At 36.7% G+C, this 16,827-nt stretch overlaps 1 protein-coding gene and 1 long non-coding RNA gene across 3 annotated transcripts; one reads left to right on the forward strand and one right to left on the reverse strand.

The window, feature by feature from the left end:
- On the forward strand, positions 1-2,341 carry LOC127901063 (uncharacterized). The gene is made up of 4 exons (XR_008053101.1): positions 1-198; positions 1,077-1,478; positions 1,580-1,862; positions 1,964-2,341. It is a non-coding gene; the product is annotated as an uncharacterized LOC127901063 (long non-coding RNA).
- Positions 2,342-12,931: 10,590 nt separating this feature from the next.
- LOC102626016 (caffeic acid 3-O-methyltransferase-like) lies at positions 12,932-16,485 on the reverse strand. Of its 2 annotated transcripts, XM_052437003.1 has the most exons (5): positions 15,999-16,485; positions 14,035-14,345; positions 13,545-13,609; positions 13,384-13,464; positions 12,932-13,283 (listed from the first exon to the last, which is right to left on the reverse strand). In XM_052437003.1, the coding sequence occupies exons 1-5, from the start codon at positions 16,382-16,384 to the stop codon at positions 13,119-13,121; spliced, it is 1,008 nt and encodes a 335-aa protein (XP_052292963.1). In that variant the 5' UTR covers positions 16,385-16,485; the 3' UTR covers positions 12,932-13,118. The 2 variants fall into 2 exon arrangements, with proteins under 2 accessions (XP_052292963.1, XP_052292962.1); XM_052437002.1 differs by having other exon boundaries at positions 12,932-13,464; positions 15,999-16,482.
- Positions 16,486-16,827: the final 342 nt, after the last annotated feature.

Below are 16,827 nucleotides of genomic sequence, written 5' to 3' on the forward strand. Positions count from 1 at the left end.
ATCTAAATTCTTATCCCTCCCCTCGCTCACCGCCTCTCTCTTTGACTCACCCGCTCTGTCCCTCTTACTCTCACCCACGAAGCTCGTTCCCCTCTCACTCACCCACAAGCTTGCTGTCAATATTTTGCTCAGATCTCAGCTAACGCATCATCAAAACCGCAACCATGACGCTAGGCTGAGGAGGATCCAGTGTCGTGGGTCAGTTTCTTCTCTGATCTTGCCCTTTTTTGTTCAATCTATTTATGCCCTGGATTGATTTATTCTCTTTGTTTTGTTGTGTTTCTTGTTCTGGCAAAATCTATTTATCTAATTCACATACGGGTCGCAGCCGTTGCTTTTATTATTTTATAATTTTTTTTGGGTGGTTTTGTGTAGTCTTATGAACATTCTTTTTGGCATAAATGCATCTGGGTTGCTACGTGCCTACGTTTGATTGTTAATTAGACCTGATCCGTAATTCTATGCGTTTTTTGAATTTTTGATCGCGAAATTAAGTTAATTTAGTTTAATATTATTAGATTATTGTCACCTAAAATTAGTATATTTAATCAGTCAAAGAAATTCTTTTGACACGGACTTTATGAAACCTTGTATGTGATACTTTGCTTAGCAAAGTACTTGGATTTTGGATTTTTTTTCTATTTATATTTTAAAATTACTAGAAATAAGTTATTTGAAGTGTGATACTTTGTGAAATGTTAAAGCTTACGGTTTGGTTGTAATTCTGTTTTTGCTTATATATGTTTACGTCTGTTGGCATTCTTTTTTTTTTTTTTTTTGGTAATTGAAGTTTGCATATATGGTGTGTATTAAGATTTTCAAGTGGTTCTTCAAACATATTCTGGGTAGTTTGATATATCACATGTTTCTGTGAATTCTTTAGTTGAGGCAATTGTTTTTGGTCTTATCTGCATTATTAAGTTCTTTACCACATAGAATTCCCTAATTTTCTTCTGCTAATCCAGTAATTGCAGCTTCATTCTAAGGTTCTTCATTTTCTATAAAGCATATATTGCTTCATTAACCCTCCTCTAAATATGTTGCAAATATGTATTTGATTCATTCCAATCTTACAGATCATTGTTGGATGCTGAATCAGCATACAATGCTTACAATTGTGAGAGAAAAATGAACAACCAATTGCCCAGTTCAGTTACGCTTTAAGCTAGGAAGATTGACGTAGAAACATTTGTTTAAGTGTAATTACCTAGGTAGGTGAAAAAGGTCCAAAATCGTCAAGCACACTGTCAACTAAGGCTGGTCGGCGACGTGAACGGCGTGATAGCGATGTCGGTGATGGGCTGGTCGGCGATGGGCGTGGCGTGACAACAAGTTTCGTGGGTGAGTAACAGCCTGAGAGAAATAGCTCGCAAGTGGGTGAGTGAGAGAGGCAGATCGGGTGAGTGAGAGAGACAGAGCTGGTGAGTGAGAGGGAAGGTGAATGAGAGAGAGACAGAGCAAGCGAGTGAGAGGGACGGGTAAGAATTTTGGATTTTTCAAATTCTTTAGATTTAATTTTAATATTTTTCAATGGTAAAATCTATTTTTAATTTTCAAATTTAAAACTTCGAAACGGCAGAAAAAGCATGGGTTTCTGGCTTCGTTATGGTCTCGTGGTGATGGGCTGGTCGGCGATGGGCGTGGCGTGACAACAAGTTTCGAGGGTGAGTAACAGCCTGAGAGAAATAGCTCGCAAGTGGGTGAGTGAGAGAGGCAGATCGGGTGAGTGAGAGAGGCAGATCGGGTGAGTGAGAGAGGCAGATCGGGTGAGTGAGAGAGACAGAGCTGGTGAGTGAGAGGGAAGGTGAATGAGAGAGAGACAGAGCAAGCGAGTGAGAGAGACAAGCGAGTGAGAGAGACGGGTAAGAATTTTGGATTTTTCAAATTCTTTAGATTTAATTTTAATATTTTTCAATGGTAAAATCTATTTTTAATTTTCAAATTTAAAACTTCGAAACGGCAGAGAAAGCATGGGTTTCTGGCTTCGTTATGGTCTCGTGGTGGCCGAATATCATTGCCCAATAAATCATGATTCTTCGAGAGACCCAGCAACCGCTTGTGAAAACACAATGGTTATTCCTAAAGCCAAGCAACTCTCAGCACGAAAAAGTGTTAAGTGGCCAACAACTCCTAACAACCCTTAGACTAAGTCCAGCACTTACCATACTATGTCCTATATAATTGAAACGTAAATAGATTATTGACAGCAAAACAAAATAATAACTTAATATAATGACATGTAACAATGTACATTTTTTATTTTTTGTTTTTGTCAATTATGCGTTAGTGTTTGATGCCCTTCTTTCAAAAATAAATAAAAATTGATGCACATGTACCGCAATGTCAGTTGTGAGGGAGGTGTGACGAGTAATGATTAAAATATACAAGTGATGAAATTTTGAATTGCGTTATAAATGCATAAATGACATAATATTAATTATTAAATATCGCAAGTAAATTTTGATGCCATCATTTTAAAAAATTAACAAAAAATAAACAAATTCATATTCATGTGCATGTCTAATGCTTTACTTATATAAGATTAAAATTCTCTTTTCATCTGGGTTTTAATTTGAGCAAATACAATTATTAGTAGTTAACATATAGAAGCACAATTAAAAAGTATATCTCGACCGTGCTCACGTACATATCGAAAGAATTAAAGAAAAGGAGTTCTCTAGATTCTGTTTGTTTGATAAGAAAATGAATGGAAAATTTTATTGATTCAAAGAGAAAATTTGTTCGCTGGATTCTTATTTGTAAGTCTTACTAATGAATTGAGAGTACATTGATAAATATAGCTGTGTGTGGAAACTTCTACTGCAACAAACTCGTGTGTACATTTCCAGCGCGCTAACTATAACAACCTACTGAGTAAGTTTGGAGGGAAATAACAACTTGTTTAACTGTTTTACAACTTGGCTGCTGACTCATCATTACACTGAAAATCCCAGCTGACTTCAACTGCTGACTTAGCATTTATTCTTAACAGAAAGATAATGATAAAAAAGTTGCTTCAGAATTCGTGGGCACGCACGCACGCTATGTTAAGAATCAAAAGCTAAAGCAACAAGAAACTCAATAATCGTGGGAATGATTCATTATCTTATTGAACAAACTGAGGCTTTATAAATAGCCTTTACATAATAACAGAAAAGCGAAATATTAGCTCACATTTGCCACTGCATCAACGTGCTAACACTAACTAACAACTTGAAAGTAGTAACAAGCATATCCTAAAGACTAGGATTTGTTTTAACTGAAAGCAGCTAAACTTTAGGAAAACACCAACAGAAACTTTGACTTCTTCTCTTCATTCCCTCCCTTAAACTAGTTCCCAACTAGTTTATCTCAGGAACCTGACAAACTCCTAGTTGACTTCTGAATTTCTGGAAAACATCCACAGTAAGGGGCTTTGTCATCACATTTGCCAACTGATCTTTAGTCCCACAATATACCAATTCAACAACTCCATCTCGAGTTAAATCACGAAGGAAATGGAAGCACACATCAATGTGTTTGCTTCGACCATGAAGTATTGGATTTTTGGATAACTGAATAGTGGAACTGTTATCACAATAAATCGTAGTACACTTACTTTCCTCCAAACTCAGCTTCTCAAATATCCTCTTCATCCATATGGCTTGACTTGCACATGCAGCTCCAGCTACGAACTCTGCCTTTGTGGTGGATAGAGTAACAATTGGTTGTTTTTTCGAGGACCAAGCCACAGCTCCTGAACCTAGCATAAACACATAACTTGATGTGCTCTTGCGATCATTCAAATCCCCTGTATAATTACTGTCTGTATACCCAACCAGACCTTCATTTCCTCCTTTTTTTGTAAAAAACTCCAAGCTCTATTGTTCCTTTCAAGTACCTCATGATCCTTTTGACTGCCAACATATGCAATTCAGTTGGTTTTGACATGTACCTGCTTACCAAGCTCACAGCATATATTAAATCCGGTCTTGTAGCTGTGAGATACATGAGACATCCCACCATTTGCTTGTACAAAGTCTCATCAACTTGAACTCCATTTTACTCCTTAAACAACCTGCAACCTGGGACTATAGGGTTGTAAACCAAGTTACAGTTCTCCATTTTAAATTTTCTCAATACCTCCAGTGCATACTTTCTTTGGTACATGTAAATTCCATCTGACGTTTGCAACACTTCAATACCAAGAAAGTATCTCATTCTTCCCAAATCAGTCATGTCAAATTCTTTTAACATAGAACTGTATTGCGGAAACGTGGGTTGAGCAATTACTAATATTGTAACTTCTGGAGAAATATAAATGTGGTGATAAACAAATGCAAAGAAAATAGGACACAATAAATTACGTGGTTCGGCGTAATGCCTACGTCCACGGGCAAAAATTGGAAATAATTTTACTAACAAATTGGAATTTACAAAAGTGGAAAAAACTCACAAAACCCACAACCCCAATACACCCAAATGGAACCTCACTAGAACACTCAAGTGAAAGCTCTCTCAAATTCTCTCAAAGAACTCACTTGCAATTGCTCTCTACTTCTCTCAAATTGGGATGATTAACAAATGAGGAATTGTCTCTATTTATAAGGAAAAATGGGGTGCACTATTGCACCAACCCCAACAAAATTGTCAACATAAATTAGGCACCTACCTTATGAATTTGTCTTCAAATTTGCTTCTCCAAAGTTGAATGCATGCATGGCAACAACTTGTCAAATATTTGTGCCACCAACCTCCAATTTGTCAAGAAAAAACCGTGTGAAAATAAGCTTTGTGGGCTGACTTTTCAACAATTCTCCACCTCGGCGAAAATTTAGTAAATCTGAGCCGACTATCAACAAACTACCTTCCAGTTTCTGCCTTCTCTAGCTGCTTTTAAACTTGTAGGATGTTGATCAAGTTTAGACAATGCTCAAACTTGATCGTCGTCACCACCTCAGTCAACATATCTGCGGGATTCTCTGCAGTCTTGATTTTCTGAAGAAGAATCTTCCCCTCATTAACAATTTCCCGCACAAAGTGAAATCGTACATCGATGTGCTTCGTACACGCATGATAAACTTGGTTCTTCGTTAAGTGAATAGCACTCTAACTATCGCAATACACATTAATGTGCTTCTGTGCCAATCCCAAGTTTTCAAGCAAACCTTGTAACCAAATAGCCTCTTTAACAGCCTTTGTAATTGCCATGTACTCGGCCTCTGTGGTCAACAGTGCAACTGTAGACTGTAGTGTAGACTTCCAACTAATTGGCCCTCCAGCAAAAGTAAATACATATCCGGTGGTTGACCGTCTTTTGTCCAAATCACTAGCATAATCAGAATCAACGTACCCGATCACACCTTGACCAAGTGTATCGTCTCTTTCAAACAGTAAACCAATATCCACGGTCTTCTGAATGTACCGTAGAATCCATTTTATAGCTTTCCAATGTCCTTTACCAGGATTATGCATATATCTGTTCACTATACCGAGTGCATGTGAAATGTCAGGCTTTGTACACACCATTGCATACATCAAGCTACCCACTGCATTTGAATACGGAACTTGTAACATGTATTCTCGTTCTGCATCTGTTGGAGGAGATAATTGTGCAGAAAGCTTGAAATGAGAAGCCAACGGGGTACTTACAGGTTTTGTCTGCTCAGTCATACCAAACTGTTGTAGTACCTTCTTCAAATATTGCTTCTGAGACAAGCTTACTTTGCCACGAGCTCTATCTCTACATATCTCCATGCTAAGAATCTTCTTAGCTTCACCCAGATCTTTCATCTCAAACTCTTGGTTGAGTTGAGTTTTCAACTTTTTTATCTCATATTTGCTCTTCGATGCTATTAGCATATCATCGACATACAATAGCAAATAAATGAAATATCCTTCTTGTAGCTTACGAAAATACACACAATGATCAAATTTGTTTCTTGTGTACCTTTGCCCTTTCATAAATTGATCAAATCGCTTGTACCACTGCCTCGGAGATTGTTTCAACCCATAAAGCGACTTTGTCAATTTGCAAACCCAATTTTCTTTTCCAGCAACCTTGTATCCATCTGGCTGAGTCATGTAGATTTCTTCTTCCAAATCACCGTGTAAAAATACAGTTTTTACATCAAGTTGAACTAGTTCAAGATTAAATTGCGCAACCATGGCTAGCAAAATTCGAATAGACGAATGTTTCACAACTGGAGAAAATACCTCATTGTAGTCTATTCCTTCCTTCTGAGTGTAACCCTTCGCTATCAATCTAGCCTTGTATCGAATTTCATTTTTACGAGGAAATCCTTTTTTTTTTTTCATATACCCATTTGCACCCAATTGCCTTCTTTTCCTTGGGCAGTGTAACTAACTCCCAACTTTCATTTTTGTGAAGAGACTGCATTTCTTCGTTCATTGCTTTCTTCCACTGTATACTTTCTGGATTACTTACTGCTTCTTTGTAAGTGGAAGGAACATCATCATCTACAATTGGAAGTGCATAGGCCACCATATCAACAAAGCGAGCAGGTCTGCGAATCTCTCTGTGTGGCCTTCTATATGCAATTGAATCATGTTGCTGTGAAGGTTCCTGGGTCAGAACCTCTTCATCATTTTCGGTCGATGGAGAACCACTATCCATCTCATCGACACCAGCTGGATCAGCTTTAACTTTTTCAAACTCCACCTGCTGCAAAGTGCTACTGGTCTTGTCATCCTCTTGAGAATCCTTTTGTTTTAACATGGTTGATTCATCAAAAGTTACATCTCTGCTGAAAATAATCTTCTTCGTAACAGGACACCAGAGACAGTATCTTTTTACTCCACCAGTTATGCCCATGAACAATGCTTTCTTTGCTCTTGGGTCTAACTTAGATTCTTTTACATGATAATAAGCAGTGGAACCAAAAATATGTAAAGAATTATAATCAGTAGCAGGTTTACCAGTCCACATCTCCATGGGTGTTCTGCCCTCAATTGCAGTTGATGGCAAACGGTTGATCAGATGGCACGCATATACAACTGCCTCAGCCCAAAACTCTTTGCCCAATCCAGCATTGGACAACATACACTGAACTTTCTCCAGTATAGTCCGGTTCATGCGTTCTGCCACTCCATTCTGTTGTGGTGTATCTCGAACAGTGAAATGTTGCACAATACCCTTATCTTGACATATTTGAAGAAATGGATCATTCTTGTACTCACCACCATTGTCTGAGCGAAGTCTTTTGATCTTTCGACCAGTCTGAGTCTCGACCATTTTCTTCCATTTCAGAAATATGCCCAAAACTTCATTTTTGTTCTTCATCAAATACACCCACACTTTTCTTGAATAATCATCAACAAAAGTAACAAAATAGTGCATACCTCCCAAAGAAGATGTTTTGGTAAGTCCCCACACATCACTGTGAACATAGTCCAGAATTCCTTTTGTGTCGTGAATTGATGAACCAAACTTTACCCTTGTCTGCTTGCCTAGAACACAATGTTCACAAAATTCTAATTTGCAAGAATTTGTACCTTTCAATGAGCCTTGCTTCGCTAAAGTTTACAAAGTTTTTTCACTAGCATGTCTCAAACGCATATGCCACAACTTGGTTGCTTCTGAATCTGCATCTTTTTCAGAAATTGTTGATGCTGATCCAATAACTGTACTTCCTTGGAAATAGTACAAGTTATTTCTTCTTGTGCCTTTCATTACCGTTAGCACCCCAGCTACTACCTTCAACAATCTATCTCTTAAAGTGATTGTGAGCCCTTTAGATTCTAGGACTCCTAATGAGATGAGATTTTTCTTCAAGCTTGGTACATAGCGAACATCTATCAAAACTTGGATTGAGCTATTATGATTCTTTAATTGGATTGTACCTATTCCCATGGTTTTACAAGCATTGTCATTGCCCATAAAAATAACTCCACCGTCTAGCTCCTTGAAGTTAGAAAATCAGCCCTTGTTAGGACACATATGATAAGTACAACCTGAATCCAAAATCCACTCATCTGAGTGACATATCAATGTCATGCCAACCAGACTAAAGTCTGACTCCTTATCATGCTCTGCTACACATGCATCAGAAGTAGCCTTCCCCTTTTGTAACTTAGAACAATTCTTTTTCCAATGCCCTTTCTCGCGACAAAAAGCACATTCATCTTTGGCAGGTCTCCCTTTAGACTTGTTCCTTTTTCCAGGTTTGCGGCTTTGCGAATGACCTCTCGCTGTCAGTGCTTCTGTAACTGTATCTCTGTGATCCTTTCTATCTTTCTTTCTGGTCTCAGAGTTGTACAATGCACTGCATACAGCATCGAACGTGACATTGTCCTTCCCATTAAGCAAAGTAATGGTGAGATGATCATATTCATCAGGAAGTGAATTCAACAACAACAGTGCCTTATCTTCATCTTTAAATCTCTCATCCAGATTTAGCAAATCCACTAATATCTTGTTGAATGAGTTCACGTGGTCATTCATTGACATGCCATGTGTATATGTAAATCGATAGAGTTTCTTTTTCATATAAAGCCTATTTTTAAGACTTTTCTTCATATACTTTTCTTCTAGTGTCTCCCACAATTTCTTTGCCGATGTCTCCCTCATGACAGAGTATTTATGATCTTTAGCCAGACATAGGCGAATAGTACCACATGCCTGTCTATTGATTTTTATCCACTCCTTGTCATCCATCACGTCAGGCTTTTCTTCAAGAGCAACGTCCAACTCTTGTTGACATAAGACATCCAACACCTCACATTCCCACATACCAAAATTATTGGTACCATCGAATTTCTCCACTTCAAACTTTGCATTAGTTACAGTAGTTCTCACTGATGAAGACAACGACGATGCCTCTGCCATCCTTTTTATCTCAAATGATCAGTTTCTTCAACAACTATTTACACTTAAAAAACAGCCTCTATGATGTTTATTTCGCATGAATAAATGCACCAGTAAAGTTCCCAGGAGACTGGACGGGAACTCGGTCCCAATTAAAAACCATAATCCTTAGACTCTTATCGCCTTTGTTGATAGAACTTTCCTAGACATGCAAAAATACACACTACTTACAATAGACTGTCTCCCAAGTATAAATGATTGTCTCCACCGTATTTGTGAACAGTACCGTATATAAGAATAGTACCGTATACATGAACAGTATCGTATACGTGAATAGTACCGTATCCCCCCAAGTACGAACCGTCGGCTCTAATACCACTTGTTGCGGAAACGTGGGTTGAGCAATTACTAATATTGTAACTTCTGGAGAAATATAAATGTGGTGATAAATAAATGCAAAGAAAATAGGACACAATAAATTACGTGGTTCGGCGTAATGCCTACGTCCACGGGCAAAAATTGGAAATAATTTTACTAACAAATTGGAATTTACAAAAGTGGGAAAAACTCACAAAACCCACAACCCCAATACACCCAAATGGAACCTCACTAGAACACTCAAGTGAAAGCTCTCTCAAATTCTCTCAAAGAACTCACTTGCAATTGCTCTCTACTTCTCTCAAATTGGGATGATTAACAAATGAGGAATTGTCTCTATTTATAAGGAAAAATGGGGTGCACTATTGCACCAACCCCAACAAAATTGTCAACATAAATTAGGCACCTACCTTATGAATTTGTCTTCAAATTTTCTTCTCCAAAGTTGAATGCATGCATGGGAACAACTTGTCAAATATTTGTGCCACCAACCTCTAATTTGTCAAGAAAAAACCGTGTGAAAATAAGCTTTGTGGGCTGACTTTTCAACAAACTCTTGAACTCAGCAAACATTATTTCATCATTGTCAGTAAATATTAAATCATCTACATATAAACTGACAATTAGAATTTTACCTCCTTCTTTTGTCTTGATGAATAGAGTTTGCTCGCTGTAGCACTTTTCGAATCCTTGACTCACAAAATGTGCTTCAATACGCTCGTGGAGCTTGTTTCAGTCCATATAAGGACTTCTTCAATTTGTACACCTTCTGAGGATATTTCTCCAACTCATAACCCCTTGGTTGCTCTACGTACACCTCTTCCTTGAGTTCTCCATGCAGGAACGCAGATTTAACATCAAGTTGATAGACATTCCATCCTTTCTGAGCTGCTAGAGCCATAATCATCCTTACGGTATCCATCCTCGCAACCGGTGCAAAGACCTCTGTGTAGTCAATCCCTTGTTGCTGCACATATCCTTTAGCTACCAACCTAGCTTTGAATTTGTCTAACTCTCCGTTTTCCTTGAGCTTAGTCTTATATACCCATTTCAAACCTATCTTTTTTGCACCAGTAGGTAAATTGGTGAGCTCCCAAGTATTGTGTTTCTCTATTGCCTTGATCTCCATGTCCATGGCCATCCTCCACTTGTCATGCTTCACGGCCTCCTCAAAATGCATTGGATCTGCTGAAGTAAACAAAACCAAATTGACATTTGCATCTTCTTTTTCCTTTGAACGGCTTTTCCCAATTACATAATCTCTCATCCATACAGGAGGTTTTCTGTTTCGTCTTTCATTTTCACCATTTTGAGAACTGCTACCCGGTTCAATGACTTCTTGTTCCTCTTCACTCACTACTGCCTTATTTTCTGCGTCTGTTATCTCATTATCTTCTTCATTTCCACAATTCAATTCGACCACCATTTGCTCTTCATAACTTTTATCCCAATTCCAAGACTTGTTTTCTTCAAAGACCACATCCCTACTAATTATAATTTTCTTGGCAACATGATCATAGAGTCTATATGCTTTAGAGTCTTCACTCACTCCTAAAAGTACACAAGTGATACTCCTAGCATCTAGCTTTTTTCTTTTCGCCTCTGGAACATGCACATGAGCCACACATTCGAAAATCCTAAAGTGCTCCACTGAAGGTTTTCTTCCACTCCAAGCTTCTTCGGGAGTTTGATTCATCACAGCTAATGTTGGACATCGATTTAGGACATAGAATGCCCAATTCACCGCTTCTGGCCAAAATGTCTTAGGGAGTTTTTTTTCATATAACATACATCGAACCATGTTCATCACTGTTCGATTCTTCCGCTCGACTACTCCGTTTTATTGAGGAGTATAGGCTGCGGTCAATTGTCTTTTGATACCATGCTGGGAGCAAAACTCATTGAATTCAGAGGATGTGAACTCTCCTCGATCTGTTCTCAAACATTTAATATATCCCCCTACTTTTTTCTCAACATGATTCTTAAAATGTTTGAATAAGTTCAATGCTTCTGACTTTTCTACTAAAAAATAAATCCATGCTTTTCTAGAAAAATCGTCAATAAAACATAAAAGGTATCTCTTCTTGCTATTGGAGATTGGATAAATTGGACCGCAGAGATCGGCATGAATGAGCTGAAGCTTTTCAGTAGCCCTCCAATTGCTCTTTCTTGGAATTGTATCCCTATTTTGCTTCCCAGTCAGACAACCTTCACACACTCTTGATGGAGCATCAAAGTGGGGCATACCTTCTACCATCTTTTTATACTGCAATGTCCTTAATCCTTTGTAGCTCAAGTATCCGTAGCGACGATGCCACAGATGCGCCATATCTTGTGTACGAGTATAGAGACAAGATGATGTTTGAGTAATTGCTCTTTGCGGTAGAAAACTTACAATCATCATAAACATCCGATTTGTTGTCATATCAGTTGTTACAATCAACCCTTTCTCTGGATGATACATCTTGAGCTTTCCATGTTGAGTGACAATTGCTAGACCCCTTTCTTGAAGTTGTCCAATGCTCAGCAAATTATTTCTCAATTCCAGTACATAATAAACTTCACTAACAACATGAGTAGTACCTTTTACTTTTAGTCTCACATTGCCTCTACCTGTCACCTCCATTCTTGTATTATTTCCCAGCTTCACTGTATGCTTGAAACTTTCATCGAAATCGCAAAACAAGCTCTTGTCACCACTCATGTGATTGCTACACCCCGAGTCAAAAAACCAAACATCTTCTCTTCGAGCTCCATTCGTTTCCACATAAGTCATGAGTAACATTTCTTCCTCGTCTAATTCAGCACAATTTGCTTCCTTATCCCAGCTTGGACACTCAAATTGATAGTGTCCAAGTTTGTGACAATTGTAGCACTCCACATTAGCTTTGTTATATGTTTGCCTGCCTCTTCCTCTTCCTCTGCCCCTGGAAACGCCTTGACCTCGTCCTCTTTCACCTCTACCTCTTCCTTCTTCAAATGCAACCTTCAAGACCTGTTCTTCACCACTAATTCTTCGAAACTTCTGCTCATGTACAATTAAAGAGCTCTGAAGTTCATCCACAGAAAGACTATCAATGTCCTTTGACTCCTCAATGGAGCAAACAATGTAGTTGAATTTCTCTGTGAGAGTACGCAGAATTTTCTCTACAATCTTTACATCCTGCATATCTTCTCCATACACTCGCATCTTGTTTGCCACAGTCATGACTCTAGAGAAGTACTCTATCACTTCTTCACCGGACTTCATCTCTAGAGTTTCAAATTCTCGTCGAAGAGCTTGAAGTTGAGACTTCTTGACCCTTGCATTCCCTTCGAACTTTTTCTTCATGGCATCCCAAATTTCTTTGGCAATATCCTTCTTGAGAATGTTGTCAAGGATTGTTCGATCAATGGCCTGGAAGAGGTAATTCTTCACTTTCAAATCTTTCAGCTTCAACTCATCTGTCATCTTTTGCTGTGCATCCGTGAGTACTGATCCACTTGCTGGCTCATCATAGCCAGTCTCCACCAGTCCCCAATATTCCTTTGAACGCAGGAAATTCTCCATTAGCATGCTTCAATGGTCATAGTGACCAACAAAGCGAGGAATGGCTGGCTGAACGAAATTCCCTTCACTAGTCATCTCTCTTTCTCACTGTGTTTGCGAATCACTCAAAGCTGCAGCTTTTTCTTTTTCTCATGTCCCAGTGGGGGCTCTGATACCACAATGTTAAGAATCAAAAGCTAAAGCAACAAGAAACTCAATAATCGTGGGAATGATTCATTATCTTATTGGACAAACTGAGGCTTTATAAATAGCCTTTACATAATAACAGAAAAGCGAAATATTAGCTCACATTTGCCACTGCAGCAACGTGCTAACACTAACTAACAACTTGAAAGTAGTAACAAGCATATCCTAAAGACTAGGATTTATTTTAACTGAAAGTAGCTAAACTTTAGGAAAACACCAACAGAAACTTTGACTTCTTCTCTTCACGCTACTTGTAGAACTCAATAACCCAATAATTGTAAAAAAAGCATACAAATCTGATGCCACTAAATCCAGCTTCAGTAGCCAAGGTCGTGAATTCATGCTTTGTTCGCTCCTTTCCCCCTGGATTTTGAGTCATCATGAGCACATCACCTTGGGAATTTATTTTTGAATGAGTGCTAGTCTCAGGCAGTTCTGGAAGTATTGCCTCCACAACAATTACCTTTCCATCTTCTGGAATACTTTTGTAGCAATTCTTCAACAACTTCAAGCAATGTTCATCACTCCAATCGTGGAGTATCCACTACAAAATTTGAAGCATCATGAAATTTGTTTAAGGATCGAACACCTAATATCTCAAAATTAAAGTCAAATTAAACTTACCTTCATAAAAATGGCATCACCTTTTGGAACATTTTGAAACATATCGCCCCCTACGTGCTCAACACCTGTAATACATACAATTTAGTTTCCTCGGTTAGGATCTGGTTGTATGGTGGACAGAGAATTCATAAGAGCACTGATATCTGGGTAAAAAATTTAGACAAAATGTTAACAAAAACAACAGTAAATCGAATCTGGTTTTTTCAGTAAATTGTAGATATTGTAAATCGAGTATGTTTAAATGATTTTTTTCAATTTGTTTTTTCAGCTTTTTGTCTTTTTACCATTTTCCAATTGATAATATACATTTCTTCATAACAATTGACATTTAAGGGAAAAAAAAGGAGATTGAGCAAAACCCAAATAAATTTCCTAATTGGCCTCCTTCCTGCTCCAGTATTTACATTGGGATGACCCGTTAAAAAAAAATACTTAAACGCCGCTTACCCAAATCCCTTATATTATTATAAATATAGATAATAGTTCATACCAGGATACTTTGGGGCATGCTGTATAACATGAGGCAAGTCGAAATTGATGCCCTTAATGTGGGGGTACTTGGAAGTGATGGCTTTCAGGGTATTGCCAAGGCAACCACCAACATCAACCAGTTGCTGTATGTGCTCGAAACCTTTGTACGCCTCAAGGATTTTCTGAATGACCAAATTGGTATAGTTGTACATCGCTATGTTGAAAACTTCATTGAACCTGGGGTCCAATCCCGGATACTCGAAAGCGTGCGTTCCATGTACTCGATCAAATGGAACTCCTCCTTCAGTAATAGCTTCTTTCAATTGGGACCTATATGACTAATTAATCAATCAGTCTAGAATTGGATTCAGATCCCGATCCTCTATTCATCTCATCATTTTGCATTTGGCTTAACGTTTTTGGATACATTGATTGGTGATTGATAAAAACAATAATAATAAAGGAATACATTTAAACTATATATATGATGTGTACGTGTCATGAAATTCTTAAAATACAAGATGAGTAGAGGATTTCATTTTCTTCCAGAATTTTATGTTATATCTTAACTGATAATTGTCACATACAACTTTGTGACAATAAAAAAGAAAATCGGAAAATAGGGTAATATTATCATCCGGATGGGATATTGAATTTTAACAATGTCACAAATTAGGATCCAGGGGTTACAGAATTCTAGCAACGTCACAAATTAGGAGATATGTAGTTTGTAGTACCTTTACATATAGCTAGGTCCCTGCCTTTATTTTGTTTTCCCTAAAAGATTTTATTTCTATTTTCTCTCCATGCATGTGATTATAGCACCCAAAAGAATCTTTTAACTGATGAAATTCTATGGATAAAGTTAGAATATTTTTGTGGGAAAAGAACATCTACATCCCATGATTTGGGAAAATAGTCATGAAGATTCTCGAGCTTTCAACAACGGATACTAAGACTTTTTTTTTATCATGATACCCTTTTCTCTATTGAACCAAAAAAATTGACTTCAATGTTTTATAATAAATAGAAATATAATACTAAAATAAATTTAATAATATATATATTTTAAAATAATTTCAATATTTAAGAATATTTTAATATTTTTAACAATCTATTAGACATATTTTATTATATTAAACTAAATTTTATAATAAATGTAAACATAATATTAAAATAATTGTATTAAAATTTAAATTATTTTGAATATTTTGTGAAATAATAATTTTAACATTATTAGTATGAGAGATTTTTTTAATTCTAAAAAGTATTTAACCCAATTATCTCTACAACAAATATAAATATATTATTAAAATAAATATAAATATTTAAATATTTAAATATTTAAATATTTTAACTTTGTTAGTCTTCTAAACAGATTACATTACTTATATTATATTTATATTTATTAAAAAAATTTAAAATCAATTTTTTTAATTATTAGTTTTAAAGCATCTTATGATAAAAAAAGTCTTGACATCCTTTCCTCAAATCTTTAGAGTATGGAAATCTTTTTGTATTTTTTTCTTTAAGGATTTCTATTGAACTAAAGAACATCACTCAATTAATGCTCTCAAATAGAACAAAAAGTATTGTCTTTTTCACATTACACCCATGCCTTCACTCCCGAAAGAAAACATTTTTCCTCGTTTCCTCTGCAAGTAATTAAAACACTACCAACAATATTTCATCCATTCTTTAATTGATTTGACTACAGGTATATTTATTAATGATTTATAAGTTTGAGAGTATACATTTGACATTTTAATGATCTCTTTTATAATTAATTTTTTTTTCTTTTCCGATGACCAAAAATGAATTTACAAATAAGTTGATTATGAAGTTGATTATGATTTAAGACTTAGAAGACATGCGTGATTGGATCTGAAGGTTTAGTGAGAGAGATTGTATTATTAGCCCATGAATTTTTACCCTAATTAAAAAACAAAATTACAGAGAATTAAAATGAGAGAGTAGACAAACCAGCTGTCCATAAAGACCTTGTCCTGAATTAAGGCCAACACAGGGCCGAATGAGACACCATCTTTATTAGGCACAAAGTAGTTGGAAACGTCATTCAAACCGTATAGTCTCTGAGAATCATCAGCATCATCAATTGAGCATTCAACAACACTATGGCTAGCCAGAAGCCTGAGCATCCGATCCAGCATCATAGGTGCGTCTTTATTCTTGGTGGCGGGCAACTGAGCGGCAATCTCTGAAGCTGGGAGCTTTGCTCCAGGACCAGCTTTGGCTATGATCTCAAAAACTCCCAGCCCAATTATTGCTTGCATTGTCATGGGTAGCACTGAAGCCGTCACCAGTTGATTGGCATATGCAAAGCTTTCGTCTCTCCTTTCATTAGCCATATTCTCTTGAATTTCCTTATCTGTTTTGCTGAGAAAAGAATGCAATTATAGGGGCATGAAGGTTTATCGGGAGTCCAAAGATATATAAATATATTCTAAACGAGCATGATTCTAAATTTATTAAAATTTGGAAAAGTTATTAAATCATATGATTTGATACTGTAATAGCATTATACTATTAAAACTTACAACTTAGTAATCTCCTAAACTTTAAGAAAGTCAGGTTTCTGGGCTACATTAATACATGTACACATACACACACATTAGAAATATCTCCATCCAAAATCCTAGATTTGTTAATGTTTGATAAAACTATTAAATTATATAATTTAATAATATAATGACATAATGCTATTAAACCATATGTTTTAATAATTTTTCTAGATTTTGATAAAGTCCATAATTCTGAGCCATCAGTACTTATATTATATTTTATATATAAT

Source organism: Citrus sinensis, chromosome 3 (assembly GCF_022201045.2).
Source record: "Citrus sinensis cultivar Valencia sweet orange chromosome 3, DVS_A1.0, whole genome shotgun sequence".
Classification (NCBI taxonomy): domain Eukaryota; kingdom Viridiplantae; phylum Streptophyta; class Magnoliopsida; order Sapindales; family Rutaceae; genus Citrus; species Citrus sinensis.